Here is a 25,473-nt window from a genome sequence, read left to right as displayed (position 1 = left end):
GATGTTTGCGTCTACTTCCACCAGATCACTTATTATGTAAATATTATGATTACAAATAACTTTTCAACGAAATATTATAATAAAACTTAATTATTGTTTCTGGCTGATGTGAATTTCCACTTTTAGTTTGTTTCTGTATTTATAAAATAAAATTTGAATTATGGTTTTGTTTGCAATAATTACTTGAGGATAATAATTATGATTGTTATCCAAAATAATACCTATCCTAATCCTAATCACCGTAATACGGTTTTTACTTTAAAAAGAAAAACTGGTTATAACCGGGACAAAAAAACAACCGGTAAAACCGGTTATTGCGAAGTAAAAAAACCGGTTTTAGGTTAAAACCTGTAGGTTTTCCCATCCCTATTTTGTTGATCCTTATCGATAGCCCAATATCCCATCTTCTTGATCGACGATGTACAGCTGGTTCCTAAAAAAACTGATACGACTCTTAGTAACACTTGATCATTTTGAGCAGTGTATGACTGATCTGACATTATATTATATTTATTATGACAGACAAATAATAAAATGAACAAACAAACAGCCATTTTTTGAGGTTGAACAGAATAAGTTATCTGACAAATTATAAGATTTGGCAGTGACAGTGACAGTATGTAAATAATAAATATTTATCCTTCAAAATACACTGCTCAATTTTCCACAAAATAGGCTCTAAGAGTCGTATCAGTTTTTTTTGGAACCAGCTGTACAATAATTGAAACTCGTAGATTAAAAATGATTTATTAACAGCTAATAAAATACGTACACTCGGCGTAACTTCAAACAAAGACTTACGCACGAGGTAAATAATCCGGTGAACTGTATCTCCGGACGCTGCTAGCTTCTTTACCTGTAAACAGCTTCTTCTTCTTCACCTTTTTATATAGATATGACTGTGTCTCTTTTCAATGTGCCTCCGGTAAGTTGTCATTCCATTGTTTTCGTTGTCTTCCCACTGATCTTGTTCCTATTGGGGAACCGTCTCTTGCCGTCCTTACTACTCTATTTGTTGCCATTCGGCTTATGTGATCATTCCATTCTACTCTTTTGTTTTTCTCTTAGTTATTAATGTTGTCCACCTTGCATCTCTATCGTATATCTGCACTTTTAGCTCTATCCGATAGTGTCTTACCATCGATTTTTCGAAGTGTTTTCATCTCTGCTGTTTCTAGCATTATTTTTGTCCTTTCCGTATCAGGTCGTGCTTCTGTTGAGCATGGCATTATTAGTCTGATGACTGTTTTGTAAATCCTGCCTTTCACTTCTTTTTCGATATTTTTATTTTTCCATTATTCTGTCATTCAGGCAGCCCGCGGCTTTGTTTGATTTATTCACCTGATCTCCCTTGTTCTATTATCTGACCCTCCAGCTCTAATTTACACCTCATTAGATTTGTTGTTATAACTATGCATTTAGTCTTGTTTTGGGGAAATTAACATGTTAAATTTTCTAGCGGTTATATTAAATTGGTGCAGCATACGTTGTTAATCATCTTCACTTTAAGAGATTAGTATTGCGTCGTCTTATGTTGTTCTTATTTTTTATTATTTCATCCAAGATCAAGTTGAACAATAGAGGACTCAGGGAGTCTCCCTGTCTTATCCCATTGAGAGCTTCAAACAGCTGTAACAGTTAACTTAATAGCAGCTATCCCATTTCTCTGGTGCTCAATTGGATAAAAGACTCTCGTAAGTCCCCTACATATATATAGTTTCGGTGCTTTGTGGAATAATTATTCTAAATCGTGGAGCCAAAATTATTGATTGACAGCTAATAAAATACGTACATTCGACGTAACTTCAAACAATGACTTACACACTAGCTGCTAAGGTGAATATTCTAATTGTACTGCCAGTCACAAGAATCTGTCCCCTAATTTATAATGGTCACAAATAAATTACAATTTATCAAAAAGGTTATTGTCTCTTGGATGTTAACTAAACCTTTGTACTTTGATGCTTACAGAATTTAGCAATTAAGTCGATTCTTCAGGAAGTTGAATAAACCCGTAATTTAACTATATTATCCTTATCTGTTACAATTATACACAGTGAAATCATAAGAAATGAGGAAGTTACGATTAATGTAAGATTACGAATTAAGGGATAAATTTGTGATTGGAACAGTTATTGTTTATAGTACTAGGAAAGTTTCTAGAATTTTTTAAATCAAACATTAAAAAATTTTTTTACCATATATAGTTTTTCCTGGAGGTCCGATTGCCCCAAAAGATGGTGGAGCTAGTACACCCGGAATTCCCGGAAAACCCCTATCACCTTTTTGACGTGGAATTTTTTCTGTAGCAAAACATTAAATAATAATTACAATCTGCTTTGGAGAAATCCTAGGATTTGGAGGAATCCCAAAGTCAGGATTTTGTCCTAGCTTAAGCTCTAGCTAGCACAAAATCTGAAAATAATGAAGGAGAATAATTAGATTGATATGATTTTGAAACGCCTTGTGGTATATCTATGGTAAATATTATTTTGCAATGAGATAATAAATACTAATTTACTAATTTGTGAATACTAATTTACAAAAAGGATGTCATAAAGAGATGGAAAAAATAATTCGACATTCTATTAAATGAAGAATTTGAAAGCACAATAAGAAATGAGGAAGTGTTTCAAGATCTTCAAAAAATATAGAAATGAAAAGCACTTGGACCAGATGATATTCCTGGGGAGGTGTGGATAGCATTAGGTGAGACGGGAGCAAGTTGGCTAACAGGTTTATTCAATAGAATTATGGAAGTTTGACAAATGCAAGTCGAATGGAGAAGCATATATTAGTACAAGTCTAGAAAAAGAAAGAAGATATACTTACAACCATGCACAAACTACAGGGTCATAAAAATAGTTAGTCGCACTATGAAAATATGGGAAAGAATAATAATTGATAGCCGGATACGTGAATAAACCGAAATATCTAATAATAATAATGAATTTGGCTTTATCCAGGGCAGACAAACCACAGATTCAATTTTCATTATAAGGCAGTTAATGGGAAAATACAGGAATAAAGAAATAAACGCTCACATGTTCTTTGTTGTTCTTAAGAAAGCATGTAATAGGGTTACTTGAGAGATTCTATGGTGGGCACTAAATAAGAAAGGAGTCTCCGTTGAATATGTAAAGATTGTGGGAGATATGTATGAGGGAGTAGCAACTAGTGATAGGACAGGTGTGGGTGAGACTCATAAATTTCTTGTGAAAGTAGGATTGAACCGTGCTTAGTGCATATCTACTCTCATTAGTTTTAGATCAGGTAACAGCTTAAATACAGGCTAACATTCCCTGGTGGTTAATTTATGCTGATGATATGGTGTTGATGGGAAACAGTCACTGAGAACTTAATGCAGACAAGCTTAGAACAAAAACTAGAACAGTGCAGACAAGCTCTTAAGAAAACAATTTGTGAAATGATTGTGAAAAAAAAAAGAGTTTTAAATACCTAGAATCGCTATTGCAGGGTAATGGGGAAATGGATGCAATAAAATTAGGGTTGGATGGATGAAATGGAAGGAAATGAACGGTGTGTTGTGTTAAAAAATTCCAATGGAGCTGAAGCGAAAATTGTATAAAACAGCCGTGCGACCCGCTTTGATGTACGAAACTGAATGTTGGGCAAATGAAAAAAAGATAAACGTAAATGCTTAGATGGATGACTTCAGTAACAAAAAAGGAAAAACTAGAAATGAGTATATACATATTAGGGGAAGTCTAGGGGTAGCACCAATTCATGCCAAAGTGAGGGAGCTTAGGTTAAGATAATCTGGTCATGTTCAACGTGGAGACGTTAATCACCTAATATGAAGAATTGCTAAACTCTGAGTTCCTGGAAGAAACAGGAGAGGAAGGCCAAAGAAGACCTGGGAGAGACGCTTAGTCAGGACATGTCGGTAAAGGGGAATGCTGTTGATGTGACGCAAGATAAAAAGCTATGGAGAAATGCAAATAGGGAAACCGACCCCGCATAGGGGTCGGCTTCCCTCATTGTATTAGCTAAGATTAGTTAAGAGAATAATATAATGACTAAGAGAATAATGACGGATAAAATGCTTATTACCAATTTGTATTTAAATGATTCTACTTACTTAATTCTTCACTACAAATACTACGAATTTCATTTATTTGTTCTGCGGTAAATCCATTAGCCTCCTGAAATATATTACAAATGTTTATAAATAAAATTTAGCTTTTTCGTTAATAAGCATGTAACGTGTAGCCCTTTCAGCACGACAGACTCAGTAAAACACAGGTTAAAAATAAAATTAATATATTTAAAATAATTATATACAGTTCAAAATAAATAAAATAAGATATAACAATATATAACATATTTTAGTTTAGATGGATGAGTGGAGTGACAAAGAAGGATAAAATTAGAAATGAGTATATTAAGGGAAGTCTAGGTGTGGCACCAATTGATGCCAAAATGAGAGAGCATAGGTTAAGATGGTTTGGTCATGTTCAACGTCGAGACGTTAATCACCCAATACGAAGAATAGCTGAAGTGCAGATTCCTGGAAGGAGTAGGAGAGGAAGACCAAAGAAAACCTGGGGGAGACGATAAGGCAGGACATGTTGGTAAAGGGAATTAACATTGATATGACCCAAGATAGAATTGTGTGGAGAAATGCAATTAGGGAAGCCGACCCCGCATAGGGATAAGGCAAAGAGAATGATGATGATGATAACTCTATATTCTGCAAAGCAAAAATAACATCGTACCTATTACTGTCATCAAAACATAAAACGATACGATAAACAACACAATAGATGGGTACAACAACAATCTCGCTACGTGGAATCAACATAGCCATACATTCAAACCCGAAGACATCGCATTTCAATTATAATAATAATAATGTTTATTACTTGTCTTCCAACTTTGTATAAATTGGTCACATTCTGTATAACCGGGCGTATCTACCAACACTGTGCTCTAAACAATATCATAGAGCATCAACAGAAAGGATGCGCTAAAGGTAATATGGGTTGCAAAGAACAACTTATCATCGACTCAGTCATTTCTAACCAGGCATTCACCAAAATTAGGAACCTCTTTACTGCCTTTATTGACTACAAAAAGGCCTTTGATTCAGTGCCGCATATATGGCTTATAATTGCATTAAGAATATACAAAGTCGATGATAATATAGTGACTTTTTTAAGGCATATAATGACAAGTTGGAAGACTAAAATTTACCTCCAAATACCCGGTGAAAACAATATCGAAATGGAAAATATCGCAATCAACCAGGGCCTGTTTCAAGGAGACTCGCTGAGTCCATTGTGGTTCTGTTTGGCTATGAACCCCCTATCATAGCTATTAAACTCCACTGACTCGGGTTTTAGCAATAAAAACAACAATACTGTAGTAGCGAAGCTTTATCATCTGTTGTATATGGATGATTTGAAATTAATGGCTATTACTCGAGACAATCTAGAACAGATGCTAAAAACAGTATAAACATTCTCTAATGATATTAATAATATGCACTTTGGACTAGACAAGTGCCGCGTTTTAAATATAGTCAGAGGAACGATACAGCCCGGTGGATTCGATATGCGATATGCAAAATGGGCAGAATATTGTTACGTAATTGTCTTTTTACGCGATTGACTCTACTATTTTATTTATTTATATCTTTAGGCACTAAGTTTAATTTAAATAAAGGAAGACTTACTTATATTATTTTATTTACATCACTTATTTATTTTAATAATTACAAATAACACCAACTAACACATCTAATTTATTTACAACTCAAATTTATGATTTAATTAACTAAACATAATAACTTCGATAACTAATATATACATTTCATTACATTCGAATACAATTATATCACGCGTCGCGGCTCGTTCATTGACTGACTGGCCTGTGCTCGAATTCCTGTTCTTAAATACTCTGACAGCGGTCGCCTCGAATCGCCGTGGAAGGTCTGGCCTTTACTCGTAACCCCGGGAAGCATCGAGAATAATTAGGCCGGGTTGTGAGGCGTCACATTGCCCCCTCCTTAAAAGATGGTTCCTCCTGGAACCTTGTCGGGACTGGAACTGGATGCTGGTATCTGCAACTGGACCCTCTTTTACAACTCCCAGTTGTATAAAAGTGACAGGGGACGGTCTTCTCTCCGCACCAGTAACTATGCGGATTGCAACAGACTAACACCTGGACCTCGGTATCTTGGAAAATATCTTCTACCATATTTCGGATAACTCTCCAGTCTAATTGGCTGCATTCTAACTTTGGCATGGCTAACTTTTGCACGTCGGACTCCAACACGTGCTCTCTCAATTGAATTAATGCATCCCATACATCTTGTTAGGTAGGTTGGTCACGGACAGTGTCTTTTGTTACCAGATAGAATAGGTAACGTGATGCATCTTGGAGTTTCAATGCTTTGCCAGGAGCTGGCAGTTGGCATTGAAGTTCTGCAACTCGACCAAACTTCCTTCGGAAAGCGGATGCCAACCCTCGTGCGTCTTTGATACTGGCCGGGATGGTATGGGCCAGCGAATAGTCATCGGGAAGTGCGAGAAGATCTCGCTTTTCTTCAGTGGTAACACCATGTCTTGCTTTACCGGTACCTCCGTAGGCACCCATGAACTCTTCAAAGGTAACGTCAGGTATTCCTCGAATTTGGTTGACTTCCACTTCTTCATCTACGTCGTGGTCTCCCTCGTACGGCGCCAACCGGTTATGGTGGACTATCATCGGCTTTCCCCTAGGAATCTTGCTTATTCGGTAGATAACGTCATTGATTTTCTTGACAATGAGGTACGGACCCTCCCAGAACTGCTGCAACTTGGGAGAACAACCTGTTCGCTTCTTTGGATTATAAAGCCAGACTTTGTCGTTCTCCTTAAAACATCCCTTCTCGGCTTGGGTATCGTATCGTTTCTTCATGCGGTCGCTAGCGATCTGAAGGTTAGACCGGACCAACTCATGTATATCGTCCATTCTCACCAGCAACATCTTCTCCAGGTCGACATCCAAACTCTAGATCACAGGGTAGACGCATCTCACGTCCAAATAGGACTTTTGCTGGTGTTTGGCCAGTTGATTCATTAACAGCAGATCTATAGGCCATTGCGAAGAACGGAAGGTACTGGTCCCAGTCTCGTTGATGGTTGGACACCATCTTTGTCAAATACTTGCCGACTGTCCTATTCATACGCTCTATCATTCCATCCGATTGCGGGTGATAGGCCGTGGTTCTTGTCTTCTTCATGCCTAGTTTATCACAGATTCCTTGAAATAGATCGCTCTCAAAGTTCCTTCCTTGGTCACTATGGATCTCCAGAGGTACTCCAAATCGGCTGATGCAGTCTTTGATTAACACATCTGCAATAGTGGCGGCCTTCTGGTCTGGAACTGCGTAGATCTCCACCCACTTCGTGAAGTAATCCATTACCACCAACATGTATTTGCATCCATTTTCACTTTCTGGAAATGGCCCAGCAATATCCAAAGCTATTCTTTCAAACGGACTTCCAACATTGTACTGTCTCATAGAAGCCTTTCTTTTCTGGTAGGGTCCGTTACTTGTAGCACAGGTAGTACATTTCTTACACCAGTCCTTCACATCGTCGGAACTATTCATCCAATAAAATCGTTCCCGCATTCTCTGAAGAGTTTTCTTTACACCAAAATGCCCTCCTGATGGACTGTCGTGTAACTGACGAAGTATCATATTCTTGAAGTCGTTCAATCCATCTGGCTATCTGACCCTCTGGATTCTTAAACTGCATTAACCATTTAAGGGCGGCATGGTCGGTTCGGATTAGAAACTTCCTTCCGTAGAGGTATTGATAGAAGTGTTCCACTGATTTTACTACTGCTAGAAGTTCTCTTCTCGTGACGCAATAATTTCGTTCAGGTTTTGAAAGCACTTTACTAAAATATCCAAGGACTCGTTCCTGTCCTCCTTGGATCTGCGACAGCACTCCTCCAATTCCCACATTGCTTGCATCCGTATCTAAGATGAACTCTCCTTCTGGCAGTGGATACCCTAATATTGGCGCTGTAATTAAATGCCTCTTCAAAGTTTCAAAGGCCGTTTGGCAGTCTCCATCCCAGCAATAATCCCTTGCTTTCTCTATAAGTCGCGTTAATGGCTTAGCGATATCTGCAAACTTCTTAATGAATCTCCGGTAGTAAGTACATAGTCCCAGAAAACTTCTTACTTGATGTTTATCAGTTGGTTCCGGCCATTCCTTAATGGAATCGATTTTTCCTTTGTCCACGGCCACTCCTTCTTTGCTGACTATATGGCCTAGATAATTGACTTTACTTTGAAATAGCTGGCATTTCTTGGGGTTTAACATTAACTGGGCAGCTTTAAGTCGATTAAAAACGTCTTCTTAATTCTTCAGGTGGTCTTCAAACGTCTCCCCCAAAACGATTATGTCGTCTAAATACACCAGGCACGTCTTCCAAGATAACCCTCTCAACACATTTTCCATAAGCCTCTCAAATGTCGCAGGAGCATTACAGAGTCCGAACGGCATAACGTTGAATTCCCATAATCCAGATCCTGTCGTAAAGGCCGTCTTCTCCTTGTCCACTGGATCCATTTCTACCTGCCAATATCCAGACTTCAAGTCCAACGTAGAAAACAATTTACTTCCAGCCAGTGTGTCCAACGTGTCGTCGATCCGAGGCAGAGGATAACTATCTTTCTTGATAACATTGTTCAACAAACGGTAGTCCACACAGATTCTCGTAGTTCCATCTTTCTTCTTGACCAGGACCACCGGAGAGACCCATGGGCTCGTAGAAGACTCTATCACCCCGTCTTTCTTCATTTCTTGAACAATCCTTTCAGCTTCCTCTCTCTTTGCCTGTGGTAATCGTCGAGCTGTTTGACGAATTGGCCTAGCGGTACCAGTGTCAATTTTATGTTTGACAACTGTCGTTCTTCCTGTCTTTCCTCCTTTCGGTACGAATATATCACGATATTGCCTAAGAAATTCCCTTAATTTTCTTTTTTCCATTTGATTTAGAGACTGGCCTGCAACTGCAACCATTTGGTCGAACTTGTCGTTGGAATTATCTGATGTTGTCGTCTGACGGATTATGGACGTCACGGGTACACAAGTTCCTACTTTTGTCTCCTTCTTGATGGTCACTGGGTAGTCATTGACATTAATCAATCTCACGGGAATTTCTTTAGCAGAAGTAACCAATTCCTTTCCAATTATGATTCCTCGGCCAACCTCCTCGTTGTGGTTCCATGGCTCCATCATAACAGGCGTCCCTTCTTCTACAGTTCCCTGTAGCCGCGCTACGATGATCGTTTCACTCCTCGCAGGCACAACTGTATCTTCTTTAATGGCTGCTAGCACTGTTCTGTCATCATGTGGATGAAGAAATACCTCCTCGTTGCCAACTTTGATTACCCTATTCTTAAAATCCAATTGAAATCCATGCAAATTCATTACGTCCATTCCTAATATAACATCTTCTTCGATGTCTGCAACTATGACAGTATGGACGAACTTTTCTGCTCCGATCCCCAATTGTATCTGGATTTCTCCGTGGATGTTGGCATTTTCACCTGTGTCAGTCCGCAGTCGCAACCTCGTTGGTAAGAGCTTCTTATGACTGTTTATAACGGACGGTCGTATAATGGTCCTGGTCGCTCCGGTATCCACCAACAATGTATACTTTTTACCATTTATTTCTCCATCCACATATACACTATCTTCACGAAATTTCAAAGAAGCTATTAGTATGAGAGGGTCTTTGGAAAAGTTGCGGGTCGAAGCTGCCCCCCTAAGGCCGACCCGTTCTAGTTTTCCTGCTGGTGAGTCTCTTGACTGTTATTGTACCTAGGGTACTTACATGAACTCCGTATGTGTCCCATTTCCCCACAATTCCAGCACCTTATGGTCTTTGTTTTCTTGGATGCAATGTCTTTCATCATATTAACAAGCTGGTCAAGTTTGTCCTCATCCTGTTCCTCTTTCACAGTCCTCACTTTACTGTACCCACCAGAGGCTTGGGTAGCTGATTCGTATTCGAGAGCGGCAGATAAGACATCGACCAGCGTCTTGTGACGAGCTAATCGCAGTGTTCTTTGCATTTCATGATCACGCAGGCCATCAATAAATGTTTGAACCGCCAACTTTTCCATCATGTCTTCGGGAGCTGTTGGATATGCATATCGTACCAACCTGACAATATCGACCTCGTATTCTTGAAGAGCTTCATCTTTCTTTTGTCTTCGATTTTTAAACTGCGACTGATAGACATGCTCTAAATGTTCGTGCCCGTATCGCATATTCAGTCTCTTCTTCAGCTGCTCGAAGTCATCTGTCTCCTCTACGGCTATGGTCTGGATGACATCCAAAGCGTCGCCTCGAAGAGCAATAGTGAGGTTTACAGCTTTTTCTTTTTCGGACCATCCGTTCGCTCTGGCCGCAGATTCGAACTGTTTCATGTAGTTGTTCCATGATGACTTTCCGTCGAAATTTGGCACCTTAACACGAGCATGACCTACACTCCCTTCAACTATCGACCGTGGCTCCAATTTGTATTTGGTTTCATCATCTTTAATATCTGTTAAGATGGGTTCCACCACTTTGTCCACTTTTTCAGTTTCCTCCAGTTTCTTTTCTATTTCCTTGATCTTTTCTTCAAAAGTAGATTTTATGGACGATATCTTGTCGTCGAAATCCGAAGTGACCTTAGAGATGTTAGCAGAGATCTCGTTAGTCATTTTGCTTTCAAGGGATGAAATATCACCCGAAACTTTCTTCTCTAACGATGCAATGTCTGCCGAAACTTTCAAAACATCCGAGGAAACTTGGGAGATTTCACTAGAAACTTTGTTCTCTAACGATGTAATGTCTGTCGATACTTTGTTCTCTAACGATGTAATGTCTGTTGATACCTGAGAGATTTCACTAGAAACTTTGTTCTCTAACGATGTTATTGACGAAATTAAAGCAGCATGCTTGTCTTCAAACAAATAGGTTTCTGGATCTTGACCCTCTTCTTGAAGAGCGTTTTTTAGACGTTCGACTAGATCAGCCTTTTTTCCAGTAGAACTCAGGTCCCTTTCTTCCAATTCAAGTCTCAGGTCTGCAATTTTTAGCTTACACAAGGTAGACATGATCACACACTTTATTTATTACGATTTATATTTTATTTATTTTTAAAGGTTCCACACTGTATTTAAACCGAAAATTTACGTTGATATTTATTTCAAGTATCCTCACTTCTGCACCATTTTGTTACGTAATTGTCTTTTTACGCGATTGACTCTACTATTTTATTTATTTATATCTTTAGGCACTAAGTTTAATTTAAATAAAGGAAGACTTACTTATATTATTTTATTTACATCACTTATTTATTTTAATAATTACAAATAACACCAACTAACACATCTAATTTATTTACAACTCAAATTTATGATTTAATTAACTAAACATAATAACTTCGATAACTAATATATACATTTCATTACATTCGAATACAATTATATCACGCGTCGCGGCTCGTTCATTGACTGACTGGCCTGTGCTCGAATTCCTGTTCTTAAATACTCTGACAGCGGTCGCCTCGAATCGCCGTGGAAGGTCTGGCCTTTACTCGTAACCCCGGGAAGCATCGAGAATAATTAGGCCGGGTTGTGAGGCGTCACAATATCGAGGCCATGGGTGAAAACGATATATTATTACAAATATCTTGGAGTAAAGCAGGCGCGGAAAATTGACCATAAGCAAATGAAAACTGAGATAACTACTGAGTTTACGCGAAGGACAAAACAGCTGCTTCATTCACAGCTTAACAGTAAAAATTTGTTTAAAGCACTAAACACCTACGCTTGTTCCGCGCTTAGCTATTCATTTGGTATTGTTAAGTGGACAAAAACAGATATAGAAAATCTTCAGCGAAAAGTACGAACACACCTCACAAAGGCACAAAAACACCATCCTAAAAGTGTAGTAGAAAGAACGACATTACCACGGAATCTAGGAGGAAGAGGACTTATGGATATAGTTGAGCAATTAGATAAACAAATTGTTAATTTAATAACTTATTGTCAGATGCAAGCTGAGACATCTACTCTACATCGCGCTATTTGCGCAGTAGATGACACAACACCGATCAAACTGAGGGAACCAGAAATGCGCATAAACCACCTCACTAAAAACGAAAAAATGCGCACCTAGATGGGTAAACGTCTGCACGGGCGACATCCCAATGAGGTCAGCCAAGGCTATGTCGACAATACAGCGTCGAACTATTGGTTGACATCAGGAAAGATGTTCCGTGAAACGGAGGGTTCATTACTGGCCATTCAGGATCAGGTTATACCAACCAGAAATTACCAGAAATATATCATCAAAACGACAGATGTTGATATGGATGTCAAGCCCAAGAAACCGTCCAACATTGTACAGGGGCTGCCAGGCATTTGTTACAACTGAATACGAAGAACGGCATCACGCAGTGGAAAAATCCTTCATCAAGAGATAGCTATCAAGCTGGGACTTTTCCAAACGGACCATCTCCCATCTCCCGTATTATCAATACGTTCCTGAGAGTATGCTTGAGGACGGCAACTACAAGCTATACTGAGACCACACTGTGCTCACAGACCAAACAGTGGCACATAATAGACCAGATCTCGTACTAGTTAATATATTAACAAGACAAACAACACTAACTGATGTGGCGATACCTAACAACAATAATCTACGTAGTAAATTTACTGAAAAGATCGCCAAGTACAGAGATGTGGAAATTCAAATACGAAGGTAATGGAGAATGCAAAGTACCCAGACCATACCGATTATTATGTCTACTACTGGAGTCATTCCGAAGACCCTCCTCGAAAGCATAAAAAAGCTGGGTCTCAATGAACATATTTATAAGACCATGCAGAAAGCTGTACTACTCGCGACGGCCAGAAGTGTACGAAAATTTTTGGGAGATACACCTGCATACCAAGTCACCTAGGGCTCCATAACATGGAAAGAGTCCCACCAAAGCTCAATCCTTTTGATACCGTAGGTATCTGGGATGAGTCAATTTTTCCCTTAGAGGGAGTGTGAGCCGTATGGCTAAATCTTGATGTTTATTAATTTTATAGTACAAGAATTAAATACATATATTTTAATTTTATATCCTAAGTTTTAAATTATTACATTCTACTTTTTACTTTTACATGTTTATCCTGGAAAATAAAGAAACATTTACTCACTAATTCAATTCAATTCAATTCAATGCGATAAGGTGGAACAGCGACACGGTTTCGGTAAGACGTCACGTTAATACTGAGGCGCAAAGTACCAGCTCAAAGAACGCCGCATCTCTGCCATTGAGCTATTGCTAATTCAATACGTTAGCAACAACTGATTTTATGATTCCCCTAGCTCGTTTTAAATATGCTCTCGATGCCACTTCTTCAGTTTCGCATAGCGGTGTTATGAAAAAGGGAACCGCCAACACGGATACTCCTACGGGCGTCTCTGCTCGACCGCTCCATCGCCCGCTGCGGTATCATATCATTACAAGCATTTAAAAAAATAAATACATTTTAACCTTTAATCGGTAAGTTAAACAAATATTATACATATAAATGCTAAGACACAGTTTGTCACACTGCCAAATTTTTATTATTTTATATTTAGCTTAACGCCTCAACAACTAATGGTCATTGGCATGGTACATTTAATTTTGCAGTCAGATAGAGGTCCCGTAATTTGGGATGGCACTAATTTGCATATTTGTGGGAAGTCTACTTGATTGTCTTTACAAAGAAATGCTAATTATATCCTAACGTCTACGGTCCCACCGGTGAGTACTGATAAATGAAATACTTTCCACTCAGCTGACATTTGAACTCACGACCCCTGAATACAAAGCTGGGCTCTCTTACTACTGAGCCACAGAGGGGGGACTAGAAAGTAATAAAAACGAAATTATATCAGAAATTTTTGATCCTAGAAAACGTCAATTTTTGTTAGTTGCTCACTTCTCCTTAACGTGCCCTATCAAGTCCCCTTGACGTTGGAGATTAACATGGCGAAACTGTCTCTGTCTTGAGCTATTCTAAGTAGTTGTTCTGCTTTCTTTATTCCTGTCCACTCCCTGATTTTCTTCAACCAAGAGGCCTGCTTTCTACCAATTCCTCTGCGTCCTTCGATTTTACCCATCATAATAAGTTGAATAATATTATACCGGTCTCCCCTTACTTAAGGTCTCTCTAGAATAGGCCATCTATCTATATTTGATGTTATCAAGCAGCTCGCGGGCAGTATTTGCTCTCTTAAGCACTGCCACATTTGTCAGCATAGCCGTCCATGGTATTTTCAGTGTACGTCTGTGTAGCCATATTTCAGAGGCCTCCAAACAATTAATGGTGGATATTTTTAATGTCCATGCTTCGACACCATACAAGAAGACTGACCAAATGTAACATTTATTCATGCGCTTTCGAAGTTAAGGTTGCAAGTTGCCATTACAGAAGAATGACCTCATTTTTAAAAATGTGTTTTAAAAAATAAGTTGCTCACACCTCACGTAAATGCGACACTATACAGGTTGCGCCAAACCTTTGGTCTTCTTTGATTACGGCTAAACTATGAGATATACAAAAAAATGTTTATAACAAAACTAATGTGTATCAAAGAGGTCTATAATTTAAAATTATTTTCAATTATACAGGGTGAGTCAGAACGACGGTATGAACCAAAGTTGTATTTTTTTAAATGGAACACCCTGTATATTAAATCATTTTTGAATATATTATTTAAAAATATGAAAAATTTGTATGAGGTCTTATAGGCCTAAAGTTAATAATTTTCGAAATATTTACATTTTTATTGAGAAAAATGGTAATATTTATAGGGTTGTGGATTATGTTTCCAAGGAAATAAAAATTTACGTGATAGGTCAAAGTTTTTAAAATATAGTGTTATTTTTAAATAATTTAATATTTTTTAATTTTATCCATAAAATATACAGTGTGATCACTATTTGCAAATACAAAATTTTCTCATTTTTTTGAAATAGGACACCCTGTATATTAGTTTTGCGTTTTGTAGTAAATATTACAACCTTTCTTTTGGTATAAGGTTGTATGTACCTAGCATGTTTCGTTTTGTAGATATTTTAAAAAAACTATAGATTTTACGTGTTTGCGGATTTTTTATTTAAAATTTTTTTTACTAAAAACATAATTATAATCTGATTTTAGAGACATACACTAAAATATAAAATATGAAAATAAAAACATAATTAAAGATTAAAATAAATCGTATGCTAGTACAACTCAATTTAATTTAATAACTTTAAATTATTTTACAAAAAATATTTTAACATATTAATGAATGCATAAATTAGTTACTAAATTAAATAAACAACCAAATTTTAAATCAACCGTAGTAATCTTTCTACTACAGCAACTTTCCTGTACCAAACTAATTGTTAGTTAAATTGTATTTAGTTAAACTTTTAATTTACCTTACATTCATCTTGAGAATATAAAAATTATTATAAAGTATGCTTTGAAACAAATGAATGTTAAATGTATCATCCAAATTATTTATTAAGAGGATCGGTACGTTTTTTCGGCTGCCATGCTATTCAAATGGAGATTAATTTTTTTCAAATCCTGAGAAAATTAATAAGTATTTTTAACAAATTTAAACGCAGAATGAAAGATTACGTTATTAGCGAGGGCCGAAAGTCCCTGAGAGCTTCTATAATGTTTATTTTAATAAGTTACAGGGGTGAAAAACTAAGAGAAAACGTAGTGTTATTTTTAATTTCAAATATCTCATTCAAAATAAACTTTTTATTTATTCTAAGGGACTTTCGGCCCTCGGTAATAATTTAGTCTTTCATTCTGCGTTTAGATTTTTCAAAAATATTTATTGGTTTTTTCAGGATTCGAAAAAAATGAACACAATGTCCGTGGTAATTTTTCCAAATCTATCTTTGTCATACTTATGTAGTCGAATAGAATATTGTCAGTCAGACACTGACAGTCAGTGACAATTTTAAATAATTATTTGACATGAATCAGGAATATTTTTAGTTGTTGATTAAATAATATTGATATATAGTGTATTTGATAAATAATTTATTTAAGAGGAGATTTATAAAAAGTTATTTATTGTGTATTATTTATGGAAGATAGAAGCAGGGAATACATCAAGATATATTCTGTGATCCAAGTATTTTGTTGGTAAAGATGTTCAAAATTGTAAGCGTTCCATAGTAACAATATATTATTAAAAAATCACTTTAACACTTTTCCTCTTTTCTCGACGGAGTATTAGTTTTTGTTGTAGGTACATATAAATTATTACAATCACTGAATACATAGCTAGTGAAAAAATTATCACATTTATTAACTGAATTCATAATTTGCAATTGTACAAAAAATAACAGTTATCCAAGAACATTCAAAAGCCATCTCTTTAAGCTAGTTATGACATTGTCAAGTAGAATGACATTCTAGTAATATGTACATATCGATACCAGTGTGAATTTTACTACACGTAATTTGCCATGTAAAGACAGAAAAGGTAGGGATAGCCGTAAAATATTTGCGAATTATGTACCCATAGCCTTAATATAAATAGTATTTACTGGTGTCACAAAAACTGGTAATACTTTTGTAGTTGAAATTTTTGTAACATTTTTTTATATTCTAAATTTTAATTTTTTAACCGAAAAATTTTTGGATATGACTTTCGTTTTGGGCGAAACCATTAGAAATTATTACCAGCTTTTGTGACACGAGTAGGTACATAGATACTATTTACTTCTTAATATACTTCCATAACGTTCATTTGTTTCAAAGCATACTTTATACGTTCTCAAGATGTAGGTAAATTAAAACGTTATTAACTGATCTTACTCGTAAATACAATATAACTAACAATTAATTTGGTACAGGAAAGTTGCTGCGGTAGAAAAATTACTACGATTCATTTAAAATTTGGTTGTTTATTTAATTTAGTAACTAATTTATGTATTCATTAATAAGGTAAAATATTTTTTGTAAAATAATTTAAAGTTATTAAATTCAATTGAATTGTACTAGCATACGATTTATTTTAATCTTTAATTACGTTTTTATTTTCATATTTTATATTTTAGTGTATGTTTCTAAAACCAGATTATAATTATTTTTTTTGCAAAAAATTTTTTAAATAAAAAATCCGCAAAAACGTAAAATCTATAGTTTTTTTAAAATATCTACAAAAAGAAACATGCTAGGTACATACTACCTTATACCAAAAGAAAGGTTGTAATATTTACTATCCAACGCAAAACTAATATACAGGGTGTCCCATTTAAAAAAAATGAAAAAATTTTGTATTTGCAAATAGTGATCATACTGTATATTTTATGGCTAAAAGTAAAAATTATTAAATTATTTCAAAATAACACTGTATTTTAAAAACTTTGACCTATCACCTAAATTTTTATTTCCTTGGAAACATAATCCACAACCCTATAAATATTACCATTTTTCTCAATAAAGATGTAAATATTTTGAAAATTATTAACTTTAGGCCTATAAGACCTCATACAAATTTTTCATATTTTTAAATAATATATCCAAAAATGATTTAATATACAGGGTGTTCCATTTAAAAAAATAAAACTTTGGTTCATACCGTCGTTCTGACTCACCCTGTATAATTGAAAATAATTTTAAATTATAGACCTCTTTGATACACATTAGTTTTGTTATAAACATGTTTTTGTATATCTCATAGTTTAGCCGTAATCAAAGAAGACCAGAGGTTTGGCGCACCCTGTATATACGCATTTTTTATAAGTTTTTGATTCTGTCAACTTGACTAAATTGATAAACGGATCAAATCCCATCTTAAAGTTTAGAAAAAGACCCGCCAATTCAACATGTCAACCATCCGTTCTGGTCCAAGGGTATGAGTTTTAGGTCCTCCCCATTTGAAATCTGTTTTTGGATATTTTGGAAAATATTCTGAGGACTGGGCTGGGCTATGAACTCGGATTGCCCGGTCACAAGTGTTAGGTCTTAACCACTACAGCATTTTGTCAAGAATGGTTTAGTGATTCACAACGCTTATCGTGTAATCGAGAAATTCAAGTTCGTGCATTTAATTTATAAAAAACTTTGAAGAACTCAGCATACAAGAATAAAAACCGCTAAACACGGTCAAATTGAGTTGCGCACACAATATTATAGCTACAAAAAGCTGTTATGAATATGACATGGCGCAAAAATATACGTTCATTTTGATAGAGAATAAAATTCTGAAAGATTTTTCCTTAATATTTGCTAAATTTGAAGAAAAACGCGCCACAAAAAAACCTCAAACTTAAAACTGTATCAATTTAATTACTGTTCTTATTTAACTATTTTCCGTTATAACATAGTTTACTAACGGACTAAGTTTATTGAAAGTAATGAAAATGACCGGTTTTCCTTTACCATACCAAACAAGCTGAAAATTCGAGCATTATCATAACGAAAACATTATTTATACGTATTTAAATTCATAATATGAACAATTGCTATTATAAAAAGTTGTTTAGAATTAAAAATTATGTTTTAATGTGCAATTACATCATTCTAATTTCAATGTTGTGAACTATAAAAGTACTTTACTCTTGATCGAAATTCATTTTTTTTATATTCCTCGTATGAAATTATAGTACATTATTTGACGGTTTTGCTGTAAATTTTAAAGAACCGTTTGGATTGACATAAAATTTGGCATACGTATAGCCAACATGTCAAAGAAAAAAAATGATATTGTGCCGATGTGTGCTTTTGCCCTGGGGGTGAGTTTCACTCCTTCTCAGGGGTGAAAAACATACGTTCAAAATAAGTCCGAAATTCGATGAAATGCCTAATTGTAAGCAACTTTTATTCTATACAGTTTTTTCACTAAGTCAAAATTTTTCGAATTATTTGCGAGTGAATATGTTCATTTTTCAACAAAACAAACACGTTTTTAGACAATTTTTCGCAAATAATTCAAAAAGTAAATATTTTATCGAAAAAATTATTGTTAGCAAAAAGTATAGTTCGTAAAAAAGTGAAAAAAATGGTGTATCTATGAAGTATCTAGACCTAGCAGAAGCAGAGTTATAGCTAAAGAAAAATAGGTTCATATTCGCCAAACTTCAAATAAATATATTTCAACGTGAAATAACCAAAAAATGAAGCACTTTTGGAAAAAACTCATTACAACTTTTTTAAAGATTTAAAAAGCTTTATGTTCATTTTTATAAAAAAATATTCTTGCATCAAATTTGATCAAGTTACGCTTTAAATACAGTTGGTCCGTTTTAATTTGGCATAAGAAAATCGGGAAAATCCCCCCTAATTAACAACTTAAATAGAATTAATCGTTACCGCTTCACATGTTGCTTTATTTATGTTCTGTCTCTATGATCTGTAAGTTTCATCGATTCAACGTGCTTATTTTTGAAAAAAAAATGGTCTTAAAATAAAATTTAGAAAATTTTTAATTTTGAAAAAAAATCTCTTTTCAAAATAACTTAAAAATTATTAGTGATACCAAAAATCTCAAGAAGTAATAAAATATACGTTTTACTTTTCTGAATATTTTGGACTCATGGGAACTATATGGATAAGTATTAGGATATATATAAGTATAAAGGAGCTCCTGACTTGGGGAGAAAAGTTCTAGAGAGAAGGAGTAGAGCTGCGACATAATGGCTATGGTAAGGCAATGAATAAACTTAGCAGAGTGACAAATAATTTAGTGAAACTAATGTCCGACCATAAGAACACGAAATTCGAAATCAAGAATGAGGTAAAAAACCTAAAAGAGTCACCAAAGACATCTTCTTTTTGTATAGACATGACTGTCAGTTTTTTCAATGTGCCTCTAGTAAGTTGTCGTTCCATCGTTTTCGTGGTCTTCCCACTGATCGTCTTCCTATTGGGGAACCGTCTCTCGCTGTCCTTAAACTACCAAAGACCACTGTCCACTGAAGACATGGAGGGCACTTTCAGAGAAGTCGCCCTCGGCAGCATTGAAAACCGAAATAGAATAGTGGAGAAAAGCGGTGAGGAAGGAACGACTAAGAGGCGGCAAGTGTGTCCACACAAATGGACTTCGAAGAGTTCTTTCTCGAATAACTTAGTGAAAGAAAGATACAAATGATCGCAACGGTTCTGATCTCAAGGAAAAGAAGCTTTGAAAAAATTAACATTATAAATTCGAATGGGAAAAAGATCACTTTACTTTACGGTCGCCAAACCGGGAAGAGGAAATATACCTCCAGGCGCAGGCGCGGATACAGAGGGGGTCAAAGGGTTAATAGACCCCCTATTGTATTTAGTCCATAAGTATTTTTTTTATTATTTATTATTTTTTTCTATCAACCAGAGCCCAATCCTTTGATACCGTAGGTATCTGAGATGACTGAATTTTATCCTTAGAGTAAGCGTGAGTCGTATGGCTAAATCTGGACAATAAAATAATTGCGGTACTTCTGACCCCCCTATTATGAATTTCTAGATCCGCGCCTGTCCAGGCGACTAAGTAATGGTCTTGGAACCCGAACTTCTAGGTGAGGGGGAAAGGTCCTACGACCTGATCAGGAAAAACCGAAACTGGTAGTATGTGAAGTAGGTACATACAGACCAAGAGAGATACCTTTAACTTAATTCTATGATCACAATTACAAGGTAGAATCATGCAGGAAGAGAGAACCGGGGAAATCATCAGACTATTTTCATGATCCCTGTGGAGAAAGGGGTGACGGAAATGGAAGGGGACAAGAGACTACTAGCAATTATTTCTAAATTACTGAGGGAAGACATGAAGACACTGGAGACCAGAGAGGCGTCTCTAAGAGTATAGGGGGGGCTACAGAGGTAGGAACCTCAGGAAGCTTCTCGAAGTCACCTTTATGGGTATGGACCTCCACCTCACCCTGGAGGAGTATGAATGTGGTGATGCCGAAGGTGATCGTGAAGGGAGGTGGAAAATCCTACGCCGAGTTGCTAAAGCTAAACAAATGCTATGCAGACATAAGGAAGAGTCAAAAGCGCTAAGAAGATTAGGTACAAGGACCTAAACCTCGAAGTGGCATGAAAAGAACAGGCGGAGCACCTGAAGAAGGTAAGTGACCCGCATGGAGGAAAACGCAGTAGAGAACGTCCGGGCTATCAGGACCAGGTGGACATATTTGGTATAGACAGTGATGTCAAAAAGGAAGAAATCCTGACACAGGTTCGGAGGTATACCGGCAGCAGAAAATCTAACACATCAAACTCGTCTCTATAAGGGAAAATAGAGAAGACAACACAAACGTTACAGTCAGACCGACGCACATCGCAGCCAAGAAAGCACTGGGAAAAAACATGTTGGCTATAACTCGTGGTACGAAAGATACGAAAGAGAGAATGCATGTCCAGCGATGCTTCAGATGCCTACAGTTCGGTCATGGTAAAACCAACTGCAAGGGAGAAAACAGAGCGGACTCCTACTACAGATGTGGCAATGGAGGCCATCAGGCGCGAGAGGCCAGTAGTGAGGCAACTTTTTGTCTCACTTCAGTGCCCAGAGTATAAATGGGATGTAAACGATTAATGAGATGTTACAATATCGTCAAGCTCTTATTTTTAAAGGAGGCTTATCGAATTTTTTAAACATTTATACCAAACATTAAAATGGACACTTTTTGCGTATTCTGACAAAGTTGCGTTTCTACTACGCTCACGGGCTTTAATATGTAGGATTCTAGGGCGCATCAATCCTATATGTATAATGTAGTTGTGGAGCGCAGAAGACTGCACTCATATGTTTTAGACCAATTGTGAGATGTAACACTATTATATTATAATAGAAAGAGAGGATATTGATACCTACGAAATGCGCCTGAATCGAAAAATTGGTCTTCGAGGGCGCCGCGCGTCGTATCTAAGCTATTTGATTATCTAATACCTGATATAAGTTGACAAGTTGTATTTTGTTGTACCCAATGGCTTTATTATTTAGGATTCTGGGGCGCAACAATCTAATACCTGATACAAGTTGACAAGTTGTATTTTGTTGTAGCCAATTGCTTCATTATTTAGGATTCTGGGGCGCAACCATCCTATATGTATAATGTAGTTATGGAGCGCAGAAAACTACACGCGTCTATTATAGGCCAATTGTAGGATGTAACACTGTTTGTATCAAGTATCAGATAATTAAATGACGTAGATGCGACGTTCAGCTCCCTCGAATACCATTTTTATAATAGAAACAGCGAAAATTGATACCTACAAAAGCCGCCCGAATCGTAAAAATTATCTTCGAGGGTGCCGCGCGTCGTATCTAAGCTATTTACCTATTATAATATAAACAGCGGCTATTGATACCTACAAAAGGCAAAGGAATCTAAAAATGGTTTTCAAGGGCGCCGCGACTCGTATCTAAGCTATTTATTATAACAGAAACAGCGAAAATTATTGATACCTACGAAAGGCGCCCGAATCGTAAAAAATGTCTTCGAGGGCGCCGCGCGTCGTATTTGTGCTATTTGATTATCTGATACCTGGTACAAGTTATACTTTGTAGTACCCACTGGCTTCATTATGTAGGTTCTGTAGCAGTTTCTGTTTCTTCATTAAGTAAAATCAGTTCTTAGGGGAATGGTAGCCGCTTAATCTTTATGTAAAGGTTAAAACAATGTTTTCAGCGTTTATTTTTTTAATGGATAGGTACTAACTAAGGCAAAAGGCGCACCGGCCCACGGGTGTTTGATTTTAGTTTACAGTGACAGCTGTGAGTGAAGCAATAGTAAAATTTAATCATAAAAATATTATGACGGGAGAAGCATCAGTATGCGGCACAGTAAATATATTTTTCTACGGACATGCTAAAAGAGCCACTTTCACGCACACATTTCGTTTCCGAAAGTGTCACTTTCCCGCACTCGGCGTGCGTGAAAGTAAATTTTCCCGCACGGCATGCGGGAAAGTAAAATACCTTGTAATATGGCATTATAATATATTATAATACATGAAATAAACTAATATTTAGATATTATTTACTAATTTATTTCAAATTTATCTTATTGTAAAAATCCACAAGGAAGAACTTCCTGTAGTTGGCTGTATACCATTAATTAGAAGTGAAATTTAATAAAAAATTTTCCTCTTGGTAAAAGGTATATTAGTTTAAAAGCCCTAAGGGGCTACAAACATATAAACAAAACGTTTTCGCTCTGTAACAAGAGCATTATCAGTGTTACAAGAACATGGTGAGCCAACCAAAAAATACAATGGTCAAAAAACAGACAAAAGCCTTATATAAATGAACACATCGAAAAATCCATAGGATGGATAAAATTCCTAAGGTTACGGCCCTAAGGTAACATATGACTCCCACACGTGGTAAGTGGGTCAAAAAGTAACTACGTCATTATGTTATAAGAGGTGGCAGGCAACTATTTATCCATCCAATTTTATCCATCCTTTGGATTTTTCGATGTGTTCATTTATATAAGGCTTTTGTCTGTTTTTTAAAGGCTTTGACCTTTGTATTTTTTGGTTGGCTCACCATGTTCTTGTAGCACTGATGATGCTCTTGTTACAGAGCGAAAACGTTTTGTTTATATACTTGTAGCCCTTTAGGGATTTTTAAACTAATATACCTTTTACGAAGATGAAAATTTTTTATTAAATTTCACTTATCTTATTGTGTTAATGTTTTAATGAAATTAGCGCGATAATTCGATGAAATAAAATTATTTTGACATAATATTTTAAAAGTCAGATCAGTAGACAATTACAATGGTTTTGAATCGTCGTCATGGAAACCAATATCGTCGTCGTGGTAACCGATTATATTGAAAGTTTGGTTTTGACAAACTTATCAAAGAATTCATTTGTGTATTTTCACTTCTAAATAAAAATTGATATAACTCTAAAAGATAAAAAAGATCAAGGCAGGTTTTGTTTATATTTGATTCAGAGTTGGACCACCATCTCCATATAGCTATTTCAGCATCCTTATGAATCATCAGTGAAGTTTATCCAGTCACAACTCTATATAACTGATATAACTGATATAACTCTATTTTTGTGGCTTTTTCCAAACGTACGGCCCTAGAAAAAATATTGTACCTAACTCGTACAGAAAGTGTCTTCCCCGCACTCGACTGCTTGCCCGAAATCCGCTGTCGCATCGTTCGGATCAACGGCAGTCTCGTGCGTGAAAGTATCACTTTCCGCACTAGTTAGGAAAATAACTATTTTATATCGATTCTTTTTGTCGCGTCAATAGGTATGTAAAACAAAAAACATGTTAAAAAATAATATGTATGTGTGGTGTATATATGCAACTAGTTCTTACCCAAATCCACAGAAATGCAACAAATGTCAGCACTAAGGGGAACTTCATCATAACGATTATCTGTAATGCCGGAGAAAAAGTAACAAACAACAAAATTCACAGATATGAAACTTGCCACTAAAGAGGTTATCGAATTCTATGTGGTTTATTTGATAAAATTTAGTATTAATCTTGTTTATGATTTCTTAAGTCCTCACCCATACTTAAAGATGTGTAATTTCTAAATTATAATTATAATTTATAAAAATCAAATATCATACTTGATTACAAGGGTTCTTTAAAATTTAGAGGTTTTACAATATTTTACCGAAAGCGAATAGACTATACCCCTATCAGGGAATGCAAAATTTTATGAAAACCTCCAAAAAAATAAAGGAAGGATGAAAATTTGGGAATAGGTAGTTGAAATTGTCTATTATTATTATTATATTATAAGAAAAAGTTTACAATTCTATATCCCCTCCATTTTACAAAATTTGGGAAATACGGGGTGAAAAATTTTATCTCGGGGGTGAAAAAATATACGTTCAAAATAAGTCCGGAATTGGATAAAATTACTAATTCTAAGTAACTTTGGTTCTATAAAGTTTTTTTACTAAATCAACACTTTTCGAGTTATTTGTGAGTGAATATGTTCATGTTTAACAAAAAAAAACATGTTTTTGGACGGTTTTTCGGAGATAACTCAAAAACTAAGTATTTTAGCAAAAAAAATATTCTTAGTAAAAATATATCTTACAAAAAATTTAAAAAAAATTTGTATGCGTGAGGTCTGTAGACCCAGTAGAAGCAGAGTTGCAGCTAATGGAATGTAGGTTCTTCTTCGTCAAATTCCAAATCGAGTATTTCAATGTAAAATAACCAAAAAACGAAGCACTTTTCGGGGAAAATTCATTACAACTTTTTAAAGTGTTTAAAAAAAGTTTATTTTTGTTTTTTAACAAAACTTCTAATATTAAAAGTAAGTGAGTTACGCTCAAAATATTGTTGGTCCCTTTTATTTTTTGGTAAAAAAATGGCGAAAATCACCCCTTAATAATTAGCTTCTCAAATAAAATTAATTGTTTCCGCTTTACAAGTTACTTTACTTATGTATTGTTTA

General features: G+C 35.8%; 1 protein-coding gene across 2 annotated transcripts in view; it reads right to left on the bottom strand.

Moving 5' to 3' along the window:
- Positions 1-24,574, bottom strand: part of LOC114337880 (collagen alpha-1(VIII) chain) — a 35,458-nt gene extending 10,884 nt beyond the window's left edge. Inside the window, exons 1-3 of one of the 2 annotated variants that reach the window (XM_028288434.2) lie at positions 24,372-24,574; positions 4,103-4,166; positions 2,199-2,303 (exon numbers count right to left, since the gene is read on the bottom strand). In XM_028288434.2, coding sequence (XP_028144235.2) covers positions 2,199-2,303; positions 4,103-4,166; positions 24,372-24,422 — 220 coding nt within the window. In that variant the 5' untranslated portion in view covers positions 24,423-24,574. The remainder of the gene's footprint in view (positions 1-2,198; positions 2,304-4,102; positions 4,167-24,371) is intronic. The other variant, XM_050648611.1, reaches the window with a different exon arrangement.
- Between the last annotated feature and the right edge of the window lie 899 nt (positions 24,575-25,473).

Source organism: Diabrotica virgifera, chromosome 4 (genome assembly GCF_917563875.1).
Source record: "Diabrotica virgifera virgifera chromosome 4, PGI_DIABVI_V3a".
In the NCBI taxonomy this organism is placed as follows: domain Eukaryota; kingdom Metazoa; phylum Arthropoda; class Insecta; order Coleoptera; family Chrysomelidae; genus Diabrotica; species Diabrotica virgifera.
The sequence above is the reverse complement of the archived record's forward strand: the minus strand, read 5'-3'. Positions and strand labels throughout refer to the sequence as shown.